Below are 19,149 nucleotides of genomic sequence, written 5' to 3' on the forward strand. Positions count from 1 at the left end.
TGTCAGAAAGCTTAGTCTCAGTCAAAGGTCATGGGTCTTGCAACAGGATAATGACCCCAAACACGCAGCTAAAAACATCCAAGAATGGCTAAGAGGAAAACAGATTGGACTATTCTGAAGTGGCCTTCTATGAGCCCTGACCTTAGTCCTATTGAGTATCTTTGGAAAGAGCAGAAAAGGCAACCTTCAAACACGAGACAGTTACAGGAATCGTTTGATTGCAGTGATTGCCTCAAAAGCTTGTGCAACAAAATATTAAGATATGGTACCATCAATTCTGTCCAGGCCTATTTCATGAGTTAAACCACCATATTTTTGTACATTCTGATGTTTTTTTTGGGGTGCAAAAAACAAATTGAAGCGACCATCAAAAAGGTTTATATTAAAACATTGAAATTTTTTATTAATTCATTCAAAAATTTAAATTTCAGGAACAAAGGTGACTGGAAAAGTGGAGGCTGTTCACAAAAGGTCCTCATCGTAATATCTATGTGGAAAAACACATTAAATACTACCACCGGTTCATCACAACATATCTCTGCTTGAATTGATGATTTCCATAAATTATCGAAAAAAACAGTGATGTAAACCATAACAATATAAAGTGCCAAGAATATGTGCAAAAAATCCTCCAGAGAATAAAGCCACCGTAAATTATCAAATTAACCACAAGGTGGTGCTGTTGCTTACTCACATCAAGCTGATATTGAAAAAAATTTTTGAAAAGATTTTTTGTACGTTTTTAAATTCCTAAAAAGAAAAGAAGAAAGCACTACTCCAAGTAACATCTGAATAATCACCTTTTCTATCCACCACTAATGATATATAATAGAGCTGTGCCTAAAACTTATGGCATATATATGAGTGCCAACATATTGCACAGCTAAAATGAAAGAAATGACCTCAGGATACAATAAGGCTAATAATACATTAGTAAACAATCCAAACATGGAATGAACTTTACCCAGATGTTGCAATATTCTAAAGAGTGCTGCTGACCGGACCTGGAGACCTCCTGCCCCGACGCACGCTTTTCGTCCAGCTTCTTCGGGGCAGGAGGTCTCCATGTCCGGTCAGCGGCACTCTTTAGAGGTAACATCTAGGTAAAGTTCATTCCACGTTTGGATTGTTTACTAACCAATTTGTACTCACCAATTTGAGCCGAAAGACAAGATTATAGAAATATCCGCTGCTGCAGATCCACCGGTCCACTCGTGACCAACCAGAGATAAAAAAGTGGGTAAATGTGGATTAAATCTGCGCTGCTGAATGATTCAGGATCCAGACCATGTAGCCATTAAATTGTGGATTTATTCTCAACGCGTTTCAAAGTACAAGACTTCTTCATCAGGCGCACCACAATCCTGAGAATAATTCCACAATTTAATGGCTTCATGGTCTGGATCCTGAATCATTCAGCAGCACAGATTTAATTCTCATTTACCCACTTTTTTTAGGATAAAAACCAACACATTTTAATGCTGGATCTCACACTATGGCCGAGGTCAGACTTGCGAGAGCTATGCGTGATACTCGCGTATCAATACCCGGCACTGCCACCGGCACTCAGGACTGGAGTGTGCGGCTGCATAGAAATATATGCAGCCCCACACTCCGGTCCCGAGTGTCGGCGGCAGTGCCGGGTATGGATGCGAGAGACTCGTGCGAGTTTCTCATATAGCTCACGCAAGTCTGACCCCGACCCATAAGGCATAATTGCGACTGTTAAAGGAGTTTTCCCCCAAAGTTCATTTTAATTAATAGATCTTGGAATAAAAATAATTTCCACAAATGGATGTGCTAAGAAAAAAATGTTCCTAGTCCAAGATAATCTTATAAATGTAGCCCTGTTGTAAACTGTGTAATGGCTGTGTCTGACCCTGCAGGAGCATGGTCTGATCATATACATACATACAAAGAGTGAGGAAAATAGGTAAGTATTTGATACACTGCCAATTTCGCAGGTTTTTCCACCTACAAAGAATGGAGAGGTCTACAATTTTTATTGTAGGTGCACTTCAACTGTGAGAGACAGAATTTAAAAATAAAAAACAGAAAATCACATTGTATGAGTGTTAACATAATTAAATTGCATTTTATTGCATGAAATAAGTATTTGATCATCAACCAGCCAGCAAGAATTCTGTCTCTCACAGACCTTTTTAGTTTTTCTTTATGAAGCCCTCCTACTCTGCACTCATTACCTGTATTAATTGTGCCTGTTTGAACTCGCTACTTGTATAAAAGACACCTGCCCACGCACTCAATCACACTCCAACCTTTCCACCATGGCCAAGACCAAAGAGCTGTCTAAGGACACCAGGGACAAAATTGTAGACCTGCACAAGGCTGGGATGGGCTACAGGACAATAGGCAAGCAGCTTGGTTAGAAAGCAACAACTGTTGGCACGATTATTAGAAAATGGAAGAAACACAAAATGACTGTAAATCTTCCTTGGTCTGGGCTCCATAGAATGTCTCACCTTGTGGGGTAAGGATAATTCTGAGAAAGGTCAAGAATCAGCCCAAAATTATACGGGAGGACCTGGTCAATGACCTGAAGAGAACTGGAACCACAGTCCCAAACATTACCATTAATAACACACTACGCTGTCATGAATAAAAATCCTGCAGGTCCTGCAGATTTTGGCCAACAACCTCCTACCCTCAGTAAAAGCATTGAAGATGGGTTGTGACTGGGTCCTCCATCATGACAATACCCAAAACACACTGCCAGGGCAACTAAGCAGTGGCTCTTTATGAAGCATTTCAAGGTCCTGGAGTGGCTTATCCAGTCTCCAGACCTGAACCCAATAGAACATCTTTGGAGGGAGCTGAAACTCAATGTTGACCTGAAAGCTAAAAGATCTGGAGAAGATCTCTGTGGAGGAGTGGGCCAAAATCCCTGCTGCAGTGTGTGCAAATTTGGTCAAGAACTACAGGTAATGTCTGACCTTTGTAACTGCAAAACAAATGTTTCTGTACCAAATATTAAGTTCTGTTTTTCTACTGTATCAAATATTTATTTCATACAATAAAATTAAAATGAATTATGTAAAAATCATACAATGTGATTTTCTGTTTTTTATTTTTACATTCTGTCTCTCATAGTTGAAGTGTACCTACGATAAAAATTACAGACCTCTCCATTCTTTGTAGGTGGGAGAATTTGCAAAATCAGCAGTGTGTCAAATACTTATTTTCCCCACTGTACATACAAAATCACATTATTGTCAGGACATTGTCTGTTTACACAGGACGTTGTGCTCCCAATAACAAGTGAATTTTAAGCTTGCTTAACCCCTTTCTGACTGCTGACGGGATAGTACGTCAGCGGTCAGACTCCCCTGCTTTGAGGTGGGCTCCGGCGGTGAGCCCACCTCAAAGCCGCGACATGTCAGCTGTTATAAACAGCTGACATGTGTCCGCAATAGACGCGAGCAGAATCGCCGTCAGCCCACGCCTTTTAATTAGTTAAATCCCGCTGACAGCGGGTATTTAACTAGAGCTTCCGGCCGCCGGGCCGGAAGTGAGCTCATCATCGACCCCCGTCACGTGATCGGGGGTCGGCAACGTATTGCCTGGAAAACCAGAGGTCTCATAGAGACCGCTATGGTTGTTGTAGGTAGATCGCTTTGAGTGCCGCCCAGTGGCCGTGCTCAAAGCACAGCAGGAAATCTGCTACATTTGGACGATCTGCTCATCGCCCATATGTAGCAGAGCCGATCGGGTTGTGTATGCTGCCAAAAGTAAAAAAAAAATTTTTAAAAATAAAAAACCTAAAAGTTCAAATCACCCCCTTTTCACCCCAATCAAAATAAAACTATTAAAAAAAATCCCACATACACATATTAGGTATCGCCGGGTTCAGAATTGCCCAATCTATCAATAAAAAAAGCATTAACCTGATCGCTAAACGGCGTAGCGAGAAAAAAATTAGAAACGCCAGAATTAGTTTTTTTTGGTCGCCCCGACATTGCATTAACATGCAGTAACGGGCGATAAAAAGAACGTATCTCCACATAAGTGATATAATTAAAAATTTCACCTCGGCCCGCAAAAAATAAGCCCTCACCCAACCCCAGATCACGAAAACTGGAGACGCTACGGGTCTCGGAAAATTGCGCAATTTTTTTTTTTTTAGCAAACGTTGGAATTTTTTTTCACCGCTTAGATAAAAGAGAACATACACATGTGTGGTGTCTATGAACTCGTAATGACCTGGAGAATTATAATGGCAGGTCAGTTCTAGCATTTAGTAAACCTAGTAAAAAAGCCAAACAAAAAACAAGTGTGGGATTGCACTTTTTTTTGCAATTTCACCGCACTTGGAATTTTTTTTCCCGTTTTCAAGTACACGACATGCTAAAACCAATGATGTCGTTCAAAAGTACAACTCGTCCCGCAAAAAAATAAGCCCTCACATGGCCATATTGACGGAAAAATAAAAAAGTTATTGCTCTGGGAAGGAGGGGAATGAAAAACGAAAACTGGGAAAAAAGTTCCGGTCATTAAGGGGTTAAAAAAAATCATCGCACCTACCGGACTAGCATCTTACTCATTCTTTGAGTGTTTGCCGATCTGTGGAGATTACAGTTAGTAAAGAATGAGAATCTATAGGCACATACATTCCCTGATTATTAGCCCCTCTAAATGGGCCTTACTGGGGTGTTCCCATCTTCAAGATTCTATCCCGTTATGTAGTAGGCGCAATAATAATTATATTAACAAATACCTCCAAATAAAAATCTAGAATAGTTCTGATTCGTCATGTCACTTACCCATGTACAGGGCATTGCAGCAGGTATCCTTAGTTACAACCACTATCAATTACCGGATTTTGTCGAGATCTCAATCTGCGCATGCGCAGCCTCTGGCGGCCATTTTCCCAGAGTCCACCTGACTGAAAACAATAGCAAGTGGACTCACCTTCTAGCTCCTGCCGCCGCCAGCTTCCTGCAGCAGCAACCAGGCCTCTTGCGACCCTGCTCCACTGCAGCTGTCACCCCCGGTAAGCTACATTTGGATTATAAGATGCACCCCCATTTTCTCCAAAAATTTTCTGGAAAAAAGTACCTTTTATGATCTGAAAAATGCGGTAACTAACTGTCACTATATGAGTGGGTGTAGCCATGGATGCCTGAGCTACTGCAATGCCCTGCATATGGGGTAAGCAACCTAGCTAAGTAAAGTAAATATTTTAGATTTATATTTGGAGGTAATTGCTAAAATAATTGTGGTTTGTCCTGAGGAAGAATTTTCTTACACTTTGAAACACATTGACAATAAACCACATTCATTTATCCTGGTTCTTGATTCCGTCTCTGGAATTCCTATTGGCATTCTTGGCAGCGCAGAACAAAATCCCGTTTTTCCTTCCTATTGTATCGTGGACAGCCTTGAGTATGTTGTGGTTTCACAACCCAACCAGGTGGGCAATTCCCTGTACGGTGGCATCCTTGTCACTCGGATAAGACACTATTGTGCCATTGTTTTTGTCAGCTCCTCCACATTTCATTACACATGATCGTAAAAAGATGCATGCTATCACTTACCATACAACTGCCCTGTGAGAAGATTACTGGAGGTATATATTCGTCCATGGGCTGTCTTGATGTTGAGCTACAGGAGATATTGTTTCTTGACTGGAAAGACAGATATCACCATGTTGACATAAAATAGTAATTTGCATTTATTGAACTCAGAATCTTAGTATCAGTAGAAAAATCTATGATAAGTTATTCCAGTCAAGGTGATACATGAACAATATGATAGTTTGGATCCATCAGCTGAGACCTTGATGATCAAGAAAAATTATGACTGAAAATGTATAGTGCACAGGCGAGACCACCACTCTATTCATTTTCATGGGTCCATCGGAGATTGAGTGAACATGACAGTGAATGGAGTGGTGGTCTCGCATGCCCACTACCATTCTATTCAGAGAGGAACCAGGAACACTCATTGGGGGTCCCAGTGATCAGACCCCACCAATTAATTTCCAAGAACTGTAAACTGTTTAAAATAACAATAATCACGGCTCTTTGATCCCCTCTTGATCGAGAGTAGATGCTGCAGCCTATCCATCATTGGCATTTGTAAGCAGCAACAATGATGTTCTGTTGTTCCACGTGACCACTGTCGCGGATCAGTGGCCTCAGCAGTCACATGTAACATATAGAATGAAACCTGCTTGCTGAGACCATTAATGGTGGCAGCTGTCATGTATGTCCATCATTGCTGATGGCTGGTAACAAAGACTGGACGGGGAACCCTGAGAACATCTGTGCTGGAACATCAGAGCCTTGGAGAGGTGACAACCCCATCAATACTGTAAGCTAACAAACTTTGTGTATAGGATGATTTTGACAGAAGTACTAGAGCCATTCTGGACCACAAGACAAAAACCATATACTAAACACAATGCACATGGCTGGAGCTGGAGAGGTGGTGTAGGACTATGTCAGTGTATTACATCATCTAGCGGTAGACAGTGGTAACTTGCTTTTTTTATTTGCAGTATCCCCTCCAGCATCGAAATGTCATCATATTTTCTAATCACTGGCTCAAGATCCAGTAGACATTCTGAAAGCAAGTCAAACAAGAAAAAGTGTTAATAATAATAATAATAATAATAAAATGGTAGCTAGAAATGACTTATGTCAAAGTAAAAATGACCCCAGTCTTTCCTTAACTTCTAAAACGCTTCCTTATTTGCCAATAGTCCTGATTAATCCTTACAGCAAATTTTGCCAATTTGCTTTATGACAGCCTACATAAAAGCTGAGGCTGTGCAAAGCAGATCTATGGGGGCCAGTCCTTATCATAGGTCACTCTGCTGAGTATACACCCTATAATTTGATCAATACTTACATCAGTGTCCGTTAACCAGTGGCTAAGAGCTATATGTGACTTTCTACACCCCCATGTGCAACAAGCTTTTGGCAGTGGTGGGCGATGCATTAGCTTCATTGAGGATATAGTATTCTTGGTTAAAATCCTATCTCATGTCAGTTAACACTAGGGTAAGGCTAGTTTCATACAAGCGTATGGCCGATGTGCGGAGGGCTGCGGGCTTCCTCCGTGAAGCTCTGACTCCTGCCACGCCTCCTCCGGTCAGCTCCACCTCTGTCGGCATGCGGCCTGCGTATTCTATCTTTGGCATTAGGTACGCAGGCCGTGCCGATGTATGCGGATGCCTCCGCATGTATCTTTTTGACGGTGCGGAAAGCGCACCAAAATGCAACATGCTGCGTTTGGCACAGGTCGCCGCACCGTCAAAAAGTCGCATGCGAAGGCATCTGCATTAATCGGCATGGCCTGCGTACCTAATGATAAAGATAGGGTACGCAGGCCGCATGCCGACAGAGGCAAGGCAGAACAGAGTAGGCGCGGCTGGGGGTGGAGCTTCACGGAGGAAGCCCGCAGCCCTCCGCACCTCGGCCATACACTAGTATGAAACTAGCCTTAGAGACATCTTTCTGGGTTTGAGAACTTGTAAACCCTTGTTTTACAAAAAAAAAATACCATTTATTTTTACAATAATCTCTGAAGGCAGATTCACAGGGAGATCTATGTCCCGCCCAGAGATCTTAACAACTAATTTAGATAATAAGAAAAACATGGAAATATATAGAAGGACACTGTGCTGAAGCTATAATAGACAAAATGGAATGCGTTCCCACAATCATCAAAATACGATATGTGGTAGCATGCAGTGAATGAAAGTGCTAAGTAATCTAAATGTATATGCTATAGAGTGCACTAAGGAACCGTTGCTGTTATGCAGTAATAACCAGATGGCTGTATGCTACCCTTTTATAAAAATTACAGACAATGCTGTGAGAAAGTTCTAGGGGGTTGACTGGTTAATAACCATGGTGCAGACCATAGAACTGAAAATGTATACTGGTAAATGCACTGAGAAAATAGTTGATAGTATACTGCTAAGAGGGTGCGTGGAATGCAGGGGAAGGGAGTGGACCTGTTTTTCAGGAGCTCCTGCATCTCCCCTAATTTAAGCTACTTAAAACTGCTAAATCGTTGGAATTTGGATTAAGAAAGAAGAAGAACATGCCCAGGAAAAGATATAAGAAGAAAAAAACAGCTCCATCTGAGGAAAATCCACGGACTAGTCGAGGAAGCACCGGGAAGGCCTCTCACATAGGCCTTCACCATGTCGGAAGTAAACAAGGCAAGTCTCCACTTCAAGCGGCTGATCCACGCGGCATGGGAGCGGAGGTGGGTCCATCTGGGGTCCAGCTGACCTCTCGGACATCAGCGGTGAGGTCCCCTGGGTTGAGCGCGGTCCCGGCTTCAGCTATTATTGATCTGAAGAGAAGCCGGGAGTTCGAGGCGGGAGCCGCGGCTGCGGAGGAGTGACGGTGATGCATCTCTGAATCCGACGCTGCATAAGCCCGCCGGACCGTCTTCCTTCAGCAAGTACAGCAAAGACTCTCTTCTGCACATCATGGGGAGGAATCTGGCCTTATCTGGAGTACAGCCAGCCTGTCAGACATCGGCGGGGGTATCCTCTGGGTTCAGCGCGGCTTCGGCTTCAACTGATGAAGATCAGAAGATATGTCGGGAGAATGCAGTGGGTGCCGCGGCCGCGTGGATGCGGGGGAAGACTAGCAGGGAGGCTCCTGATGTGCTGCCTTATGGATCTTTAGGACTGCCATCCTCCAGCCAGTACTCTAATAGCAATTTAAGATATGATGTGGCTGAGTTTGTGCCACCACAGCGGGCATAGATGTCAGCCAACAGTTGATGAAAGAACCGATGGTGGAGGAGAAATCTCTGCAGCGGCATGGCAGGACAGGAGGATTTCTTGATAGTAATGAGGAGATATTACAACCTCAAGCTCATCTGAGCCCTGGAGTGCTGGAGGAGAAATTTCTTACTACTTTCAATCCCGTTAAGGAGGAAAACGATCTGAGAGTCATTTCTTCTCAACAGCCAGATGGAGCGGTAAGTAAAAAACCGCTATCAGACTATAGTGGGGTGCAGCCCTCTACCGAATCTTGTTTATCCTTAGATCAACAAAATAATGAAAGGGACATTTCACTTGCAGACTCTACTATCAGCACTAATGAAGGACTGCAAACAAATAGGTCCACAACTTTATCTGATGTAACACAGGAGGGACTAGCATTAGTTCCATCAAATAAGGAGGAAGCTTTCAGTCATTCTATAGATGACAGCTCCTTTAATTCAAAGGCTGGTACTCCTGAGCCTATTTCAGAAACCTATAATTATTTACAAAAGAGCTACTGGAATGAGATGGAGGAAAATGAGCGACTGATTACTGTTAATTTGAAAATTCAACTCTACTATTATTATAATGCTGTAAAAACATTACTGTTATGTCGAAAATTTTTTAATAAAGTTTGTTTGAAAATGGAAATTTACATCAAAACCCTTCTTCTACTCACATCGCTAAAGGGGTCATAGAACAAACCGACCAATCAGTTGCACCAGATGCACTTTTTGAAATTGGGGAGGAATTGGAAAGTTCATCCCTGGAAGAATCTATTGAAGGGTCAGTCTCTGTTAATAATTCAGCAAGTGACATTTCTGATTATGTGGACTCCGATGAAATTTCTTCTCTTTACTCCTTTTCTTCAGAGAATTCTATTTGCAAGGCCCAAACTGATGGACCTAGTATGGTTCAAGACAAAGCTGGTGTGGGTTTCGGAGTACCTATTGTTAATACGTTGTCACTGGATAATATCCCAGCTTCAGACGATTATCCTACTGAAAGTTTTCTGATCAATATATGTAAAGTTTTTTTGAAATCGTTGGACACTTGGGGTAAATCTACCAATGATGAGGGTAATGCAGGACTATTGCTTGAATTTAAGCATAAAAGAAAAGTCCCTCAATTAGCAGACAAAGTCAAAGCTTCAGAGAGCTTGATCAAGAAGCTCTTTAAAGACATATTATCATCAATGACCGGTGATAATCACATAAACTCTGATAATATACCCAACAGTTCTTTTCAAGAATCGAAATCTGTATCCGGAAATCAGGAAATCTCATGCTCTAAGGATGCTTTAGATCTACAGGAACTCTCAAATTCTCTGAGAAATATTCAGAAAGATATTATCTCTTTCAGATACTCTGTCCAACTATGAAGATTTAAAAAGGAAAAACAATGTGAAGGTCAGAGGTGTCCCTGAAACAATCCTTTCATCTTAACTGAAAGACTATATCTCTTCAATGGTGTGCTATCTATTTCTGGAAACTAAAGGGAAGAATTTAATTGAAAAAGCATTCAGGATCAGAAGACCCTCCTCCTTGCCGACTAATTTAACTAATGACGTAATTGTTTCATTCTACCCTAATTGGGGAAGAAATGCTCTTCTTGGTGTTTCTAACGAGTCAGCTTTCCTCTCGTCACCATACAAGAACTTAGTGTTCTTTAAGGATTTATCCAGAGAAACAATGCAAAAACGCAGGTCATTCTACCAGACTACAAAAGAACGTCAACGTGCTGGTATTAAATATAATTGGTCACAGTCTTCCACCTTGCTCGTTAAATTTGCCTCCAAATTGACTGTTATTCCATCTCTGGTGGAGGGTATGGACTTTTTAAAAAAGGCTGGTATAGTTCCTCACTTGTCTCCTCCTGACGCTTCACCTCCACCTGCACAGGATCCTCGTCCTGCTCACACTAGGAGGCTATGGACTACAGATGATACCCGTTCTCTACATAATCGTGGATTCTCAAAGTCGATTAATACTAGTAACTGGAAAAGCGATTATAATAAGTAATTGATCTATATTCCACTAGTATAGTTTGAGGAAAAAAACAAACTTTCCCTCCATTTGGTCTTTGGTGTAATCGGACCGATTGCGACAAGTCTACATATAATTTATATTTTGAGTATACTTTTGGCTTTTTATATAAACATTTGTCAGTAAAGCAATGTATTAAGCAATAGTAATACCTTTTTTTGCAGGTGTTGTATTAATATATGTATGCTTGTCTTTATTTCTCATAGGGGTTTAATTAACTCCTAAACATACTGATGAGAAACAATACTGTTAGTTTCTATAATTTATATTGTAATGTAACCTCTACTTTATCATATTACTGTAGAATCAATACTGTTAAATTTGAAAATTTTAATAAAGTTATTTGGAAAATGGTATGCTGCTAGATGCACTGATATAATAGTTGACATATAGCAATATCCAGATAGTTGTATACTATAAGACCAGCCGGCACCTGTATAACAATGGCAAACAATGCTGTAGAAGGTAAAAATCTTACTGGTGGTATGCCGTAGTGCAGGAAGCATAAATGCACACGTGGATACACTGCTCTGTAGGTCCCGCTGCAAGAATTTGACGTGGAAGAGGGAGGATGAGGTCCGGGGAGCATCCCGCCTTTAGAAAAAACACCTCCACAACCTCTAGAAGTCAAGGCAGGTGGCGTGCTTCGGCCATGAGGCGCCGCCGGGCAGTAGCGGTGTTTGCAGCAGGCGTGGTCTGGGTGACGTCACTGAGAGCTGGGAGATGGAAGCTGAAAGGGGCCAATCGCCAACGTGTTTCTAAGGTACTCGGACCTTCTTCATCAGGGCTGTTGACCCTAGCTACACCCAGCACATTATATAGAGAGATCTGAGCCCTCCCACTATAGCCCGCCATTGACTGTGCATTAGACCAAGAATATGCAGTGGTAGAGATGTAAATGAATGAAAAACTGTCCCTAAAATGCCGGATGGAGAACTGTGAATATAATTTATGAATTTTTAACATATATTAAATGACATCATGAAAAGGCATATAGCTCTAACTCATGATTAAGGCTCCAGGGGGCTAGGCAGTCCACGGTGAAAATTCACTTGGATTCGACCCGCGACATTTATTTTAGGTAGTCGCCGCCACTGATGTTTTTACGGACGATCTGGACTCCGCAAAAGTATACCTCTTTCCCTGATTTGTTGTGGTAATCCCTAAAGTGCCTAGAAAGAGGGCGCCCAATGAAACCCTTCTCAATGTTATTGAGGTGTTCCTTGACCCAGTCCATAAGTCTGCGTTTAGTGCGACCTATGTAGATTTTATTGCATGGACATTTGATTAAGTAGATTATCCCTGTTGAAAAATAGGACATGTGGTCCTTGATCCAAAATTGCTGAGTGCTATCGGAATCATGAATTTTGTCTTGTTTTTTTAAAAGTTGTGCGAATGCAGCAGGAGCATGTACCAGATGGTGTGAAGCCAGAGATTATGTGGGGTGGAAACTTTGGCTTCTGTCTTTTTAGTTGTAGGTGCTATCAGATTACCGTACCTATTGTTTGAGCCTTTCTGAAAAACAAATTTCGGGTGCACGGGTAAGTATTCGGCTATCACTTTTTCTGATTGGAGGGTGGCCCAGTGTTTCTGAACAATTTTTATAAATTGTTTGCAACCATAATGGTACTGGGTAATGATGGGTAAACTGTAAATTTGTTCCGGCAGGTTGTTTCAATCCGATGAGTCAGATTGGATTTCTCTGGAATAAGACATTGGATTGTAGATATCAAGGTATCATTTTATTCAGCTTCCTATGACCTGCATGCCATATACAGATGGCTTAGGGGGGTGGATCCCACTGACAGATTCCCTTTACATACTCTATAATGGTTATGAGAGATTTTGAGAAACTGTTATCTTTTCATTGATTTTGTTTCCTCAATGTTCTCTAAAAGTGTTAATATAAGCAGCACATCTTCTCCAAAAAAGACATTCATGTGATTATTTTACTCACTTAGAAAAGCAGGTCTATCATTGGGATCATTGGCCCATCCGGACTCCATTAATGACACAAATACGTCCCTGTCGGGAATATCAAAGGGTAGATATTCCTCACTAATGTCTGGTCTACTTCCTTTTGACACACTGAACATTATCTGCATTGGATTTATAGCACCTGTTAAAATAAATCAAAGTTGTATTTTTTTAATCCCATAATCTAATCATCAGTCATATAAAACAGAACAACAGTAACAATAAAAACACCATAATGTATGCAGCAGCAATATCCATAGCTATTACAGTGGGGAAAAAAGCATTTAGCAAGCCACCAATTGTGCAAGTTCTCTCACTTAAAAAGATGAGAGAGTCTGTAATTGACATCATAGGTAGACCTTTACAACTATGAGAGTCAAAATGAGAAAACAAATCCAGACAATCATCTTCTCTGATTCAGCAAGATTTATTTTTCAAATTAAGGTGGAAAATAAGCATTTGGTCACCTAAAAACATGCAAGATTTCTGGCTCTCACAGACCTGTAACTTCTTCTTTAAAGAGGCTCCTCTGTCCTTTTTTCCCTACTGTGTATATCATATGGTGAGTATATTTCTATATATATGATGCAAAATTACAGTCTTAAAGGGGTTGTCTGGAGTTAATCTGTGTGACTGCAGACTCTTGAATACCCCAGCTCACACATTTTTGAGCCGAGAATGCCGGTGATGTATGAGACATGCTTATTCCAGAAGCCATCTAGTGGGCATGGCCTCGCTCTATACAAGTGTATTGAGCGAGGCCGTGCCCACAGAGCAGCCGTGTCCACGAGACAGTCGCACCCATGGGCACTCACCCATCACCTTTCAAGGAAATCTGACACTAGGTTTTTGCCACCCTAATTTGAGAGCAACATAATGTAGAGACAGAAACCCTGATTCCAGCGATGTGTCTGGGCTGCTTACTATCTTTTGATAACAGCACAGTTTTATCAGCAGGAAATTATCACTAGAGGACTAGTAAAGACCCGCTGCCATATCGGTCAACCCCGCCTCCACTACAGATTGCTCGGGTTATGCACATGTACACACAAAGCTTCTAATCAGTGGTGTGTGCAGGTTTTAGGGTCTGTGCACACGTTGCGGATTTGTGTGCGGATCCGCGGCGTATTTGGCCCTGCGGATCCGCTGCAGATTCTCATGCAGTGTACAGTACCATTGTCATGATCCATGCTGGATCATGACAGATAAAATGCACTAGTAACATTTTTTTTTTCTTGCACTGTGGTGGTTTCAGTTCTAGTTTTGCCCCCGGTGGCCGTTAGGGTCATTGCACTTGATGTTTTCTTTGCTTTGCCTTTTGCCCCCGGTGGTCACTGGGATTATAGCAGCCCTTAGCCCCTGATCATTTGACCATTCCCTTTTCCTATATAGGGTCACATGGTCTATGAGCAGGTGTTGGTGATAGCGTCTTTTTGAGATTCCAACCACGGTGAAGGGAGCAGCTGGCTGAGGTGTTAAGCCACTGCAGAAACCTGGTGAAGTTAGCAGCTGGCTTGAAGGTTGGAGCCACTGCTGAAACTGTGTTGAACTCTGGCTGTCCGGTGTCCACAGCAGAGTGAGATGGTGAAGGTGGCAGCTGGCTCTGAGGTGTCGAGCCACTGCGAAATGTTAATCCGGTCATGCACTCTGTTGCCTGGTGCTGCAGCAGAGCAAGATAAGTCTTTTTGGTGTTTCCCCTGTTTGTATTTTTCCCTGGTGTGTATTAGTACATCGGTGGGGCCAGTGCCTGCACCACCCAGCTCCCTAGCAAGGGATAGGTGTAGGGTGTGCTAGGGTGACAGGTATCCTGATCGGCGCCCGGTGCGGATCTGGCCTAGGGAACGTTAGGAGTGTGAGGGACACTGACTCAGGGGAGTGCAGGAGGTCTCCACGTCCCTGTTCCCTATCGCAAGGTCCACCGTTGTAACTGTTTCCCCTTCCCCCGTGTCTTGTTGTTTTAGTTACCGGCCTGGGGGCCGTGTCACACAGGACAGTTTCACGTGCCGTGTCTTGTTGTTTCAGTTACCGGCCTGCTGGTCGCATCACACAGGACGGGTCCACGTGACAACCATTTTAGGCTATGGAAAATAAAAACCGCTGTCAATTCTTTGTGCGGATTCTGCAGCGTTTTTACACCCATTCCATTATAGGAATCCGCAGGTGTAAAAATGAAGGGCAAATCCGCAGAAAATCCGCAGTGAGTACACAGGTAAAACGCAAGTCATTTGACCTGCGGATTCTGCGTAAAAATCTGCACACAAATCCGCAACGTGTGCACATGCCCTTAGAGATCTCAGCATTTAGAGAACTGGTAGATCGTTGATTTTTTTCAATACTGCAGCAAGCAGCCCAGTTAGTCACACATTGCTATAATCAGGGTTTCTGCCCCTATAACATCTTCTCAGATGCGGTAGCAAAACCTGTTGACAGATTGCCTTCAATGAATCGGAACTATTAAGAACATACTGAATACTATCAAGTAGCTGTGCATTAATGTTACAAAGCAAGGTGTGCAGTTCTCTTTGGTCGTTACCTTCATACGGTTGTCTTCTGGAGAGAACTTCCCACATAATAATGGCATAGCTAAAATATAAAGCAGACGAGGCGCTCAGTTATTTCTAGTCATCACATTCGAACACATCAAAGCATTGCACATTTCTAAGGCCAGATGTTTAGAAACATAACATGTGACTTATATGACAGACACAACATGGCAGGTAACTTGATTGCAGCCATTTTTTAATGTTTTACTGTATGTATCTGCCAATTAAATGACATCAATTTATGTCTCTCAGATCTGAGAGTCATGTCTCCTAACAGATCCCACCATGGCGCTCATAGACAATAATGCAGTAAGCAGTGGGAGGTGAGCATGGAAGGATAACTCAACCCATTAAGGAAAAATTTGTTCTGAACAGGGTGCAGCTATAAGTGATGCCCAAAGGTCCTTATTCCAGGTAGGAAGATATCAGTGTTATGATAATGGCAGGTTGCGGCCATCTTACAGATTTTATATTAGTGTCCAGGATCTTTAAAGTGGATCTGTCATTACATTTCACAATACAAACCACATACTAAATCAATCTTAGACCTGATGAAGCTGCTGTATTTACTTTGATAATCCATGTTAGACTGGCTGTAAAATCCTTTATGAAAGTCAATCTCTGCCCACTTAGCCTGATTTTCAGCTTCTCAGTGTCCTTCCTTACTGCTGCTGGAGGATACTGGACGGTGATGTGTGGTGTAACTCTGCCCATAGCCTAGTCAATCAGAGGGGGGCCTGCAACTGGGTCACGTCTCGGTGATGCAAAAGATTCTGAAATTTGACGTGATATCAGCAGATGTTAGCGGCAGCAGCAGCCGAGGTCACGTGATGTGGACTGAGCGGTATGGCAGCGGTATGCATTTACAAAAAGACTTATTTACAAAGTTTAAATCGTCAGGAGGCATTATAAAATGTAGTGGACAACCCCCTAGCGCAATGGTTATCGATAATGGCTTCCATACTTGGGATAAGGTGGTGGGATGCAAAGAATGGTATTGCACATAAGTAGGAAAGAAAAATGGCCGCGTAGGGCCATGTTATATATATATACTGCTCTGCCAAAAAGTAAGAGACCACTTTCAAATGTTCACTTTGTCTGATTTTTCTCTTTATAGGTATTTTTGAGTAAAATGTAAATTGCTCTTTTAGGCTGTGTGCCCACGATGCGATTTTTAAGCGTTTCTGCCGCGATTTTCGGCGCGAAAATGCTGCAGAAACGTTTAAAAATCATGTACAGAACGCCCCCCATGCATTCCTATGGCATTCCGCACATGCTGTGCTAATGCTGCGCTTTTTTCCGCGGCGGGATCGCATCGCGGAAAAAATCGCAGCATGATCATTCTTTTGTGCTGAATCGCAAAGAATTGCCGCGATTCCGCACCCATAGGAATGCATGAGAATCGCTTACTTCCCGCATGTGGCTATTCCCACCATGCGGGAAGTTAAGCGTCTCATGTGCGGTTGGTACCCACGGTGTGGAGGAGAGGAGACTGTCCTCCAGGCCCTGGGTACCATACCCCTGTAAAAAAAAGAATAAAAAATAAAAAATCGGGGTATATTTACCTTTCGATGTCCAGCGCTGCATTCCCGGGCCTCAGCGTTCCCAGTAATGCCTTGTGGCACGGTCCTGTGATGACGTGGTCTCGCGAGATCGCTATAGTAACGCGAGACTACGTCATCACAGGTCTCGCAAGGCATTACTGGGAACGCTGTGGCCCGGGATGGCAGCGCGGGACGTCGGAAGGTAAATATACCCCGATTTTTTATTTTTTTATCATTTTTAACATTTTATCTTTTACTATTGATGCCGCATAGGCGGCCTCAATAGTAAAAAGCTGCTCACACTCGTCAAACACTATGTTTGACGAGTGTGACCAACCTGTCAATCACTTTCCAAGTGATGCTTCAAATCGCTTGGAAAGTGCTTGAGAAAATTGCGGCAAAATCGCGAACAGAATCGCGGTGAAATCGTGCGGAAAAAAATGCGCGATTTCTGGGAAGGAGTCCGGTTTTTAGTGTGCGTTTTAACACGCAATGTGGGCACATAGCCTTAGTCTATAAACTTCTGACCACATGTCTCTGAATTTCTAAGCAATAAATTTTGTGTTTTTTTCTGACAAAGAAAAATGTTCAAATTTAAAAAAAAAACAAAAAAAAACGTGCTTTCAGACCTCAAATAATGCTAAGAAAACAAGTTCATAATCATTTAGAAACAACAATACTAATGTTTTAACTCAGGAAGAGTTCAGAAATCAATATTTTGTGGAATAACCATGATTTTTAGTCACAGCTTTCATGTGTCTTGGCATGCTTTCCACCAGTCTTTCACACTGCTTTTGGTGCAAATATTTAAGCAGTTCGTCTTTGTTTGATGGCTTGTGACTATCATCTTCCTCTTGATTCCATTCCAGAGGTTTTCAAGGGGGGTCAGGTCTGGAGAATGGGCTGCCCATGACAGGGATTTGATGTGGTGGTCTCTTAATTTTTGCCAGAGCTGTATATATTGTTGTGCAGCCAGATTGGTGCAGTGCGACAGATAGGCAGGGACCACAGAAAAGTTCAAAGGAAATGTCTTTTATTGTCCAAAAACTCACACATAGGAGTACTGTCCTCTGGACTGCAGCCAGGTTTCCGCAAACACAGTCCAGAACACAAAACCCGTTGCCATGGACAATGCCACCGCCATGTCTTTTGGGTGCTTAGGTGAGGCCTGGAAATCCCTGGCTCTGTGTTAGCATCACAATGTCCTGGGTTGCACAGAGACACCTGCTCTGCAGCCTGCAAACTCCAAACTGACCCACCCAAGGCAAAACTTACAGAATTAAATGGAATCGTGGCCATAGAGCCACTTTTAAAACCCGGGCTGGAGAGAGGGATTCGCCCCACTACCAAACCAGCAAATCCCTCTAAAAATAAAAGCCCTTAACTGGTTTTCCTTAAAATCTGACTGAGTCAATGCTTGGACCCAACCCACTGTGATTCACGGGCATCCTGCTTTGAACACATGGCGCTGCAGCGGATTTAACAGGTCTCCATCTGCATCCTGAGTGATACATATTGACCCTCACATATGATCTCCCTCACTGCCTCACAATATATACACACTGTATATATAACTCCTTTGCCCCAAAGCCTCTTTTCACTTTCCTGACCAGGCCAAAGTTTCCAATTCTGACCAGTGTCACTATATATGGTAATAACTCTGGAACGCTTCAATGTATCCCAGTGATTCTGAGAATGTTCTTTCAAGACATATTGTACTTTATGTTAGGGGTATATTTTATTCAATATGTTTTGCGTTTATTTGTGAAAATCTTAGAATTTTGTTGAAAAGTTTGAATATTTAGCAATTTTAAAATTTTCAATTTTTATCCCCTGAAATCAGATAGCTATATCACACAAAATACTTAATAAAAAACATTTACCACATGTCTACTTTCCATCAGCATCATTTTTTTGAAAACATAGTTTTATTTTGTCACCAAGTTAGAAGGGTTAAATCTTTAAAAGCAGTTTTTCATTTTTCCAACAAAATTTACAAAACCAATTTTTTAGAGACAGCATCACATTTTAATTGTTTCTGCGGGGCATACGTGACAGAAAATACCAAAAAGGGACACCATATTAAAAACTGCACCCATTCAAGAATTTTATTAACCCAGTAAATGCTTCATCGGGACTTAAAGCAATGTGCAAGGAAGAAAAATTAAAATTTTAATTTTCCCCACAAAATGTTCCTTTGGCCCCTAATTTTTCATTTTTACAAGGGTAACAGGAGAGATGCACCATATAATTTTTTGTGCTTTTTAATCCTGAGTACACCGATA

The 19,149-nt window shown here is 42.1% G+C and overlaps 1 protein-coding gene across 1 annotated transcript in view; it reads right to left on the reverse strand.

Moving 5' to 3' along the window:
- RIPK2 (receptor interacting serine/threonine kinase 2) overlaps positions 1–19,149 on the reverse strand; it is a 91,363-nt gene that overhangs the window by 15,604 nt on the left and 56,610 nt on the right. Inside the window, exons 5-8 of the mRNA XM_073550534.1 lie at positions 15,311–15,360; positions 12,758–12,919; positions 6,506–6,585; positions 5,556–5,645 (exon numbers count right to left, since the gene is read on the reverse strand). Of these exons, the coding sequence (XP_073406635.1) occupies positions 5,556–5,645; positions 6,506–6,585; positions 12,758–12,919; positions 15,311–15,360 (382 nt within the window). The remainder of the gene's footprint in view (positions 1–5,555; positions 5,646–6,505; positions 6,586–12,757; positions 12,920–15,310; positions 15,361–19,149) is intronic.

This window comes from Dendrobates tinctorius, unplaced genomic scaffold (genome assembly GCF_039654945.1).
Source record: "Dendrobates tinctorius isolate UK_male_01 unplaced genomic scaffold, ASM3965494v1 ptg000165l, whole genome shotgun sequence".
NCBI lineage: Eukaryota > Metazoa > Chordata > Amphibia > Anura > Dendrobatidae > Dendrobates > Dendrobates tinctorius.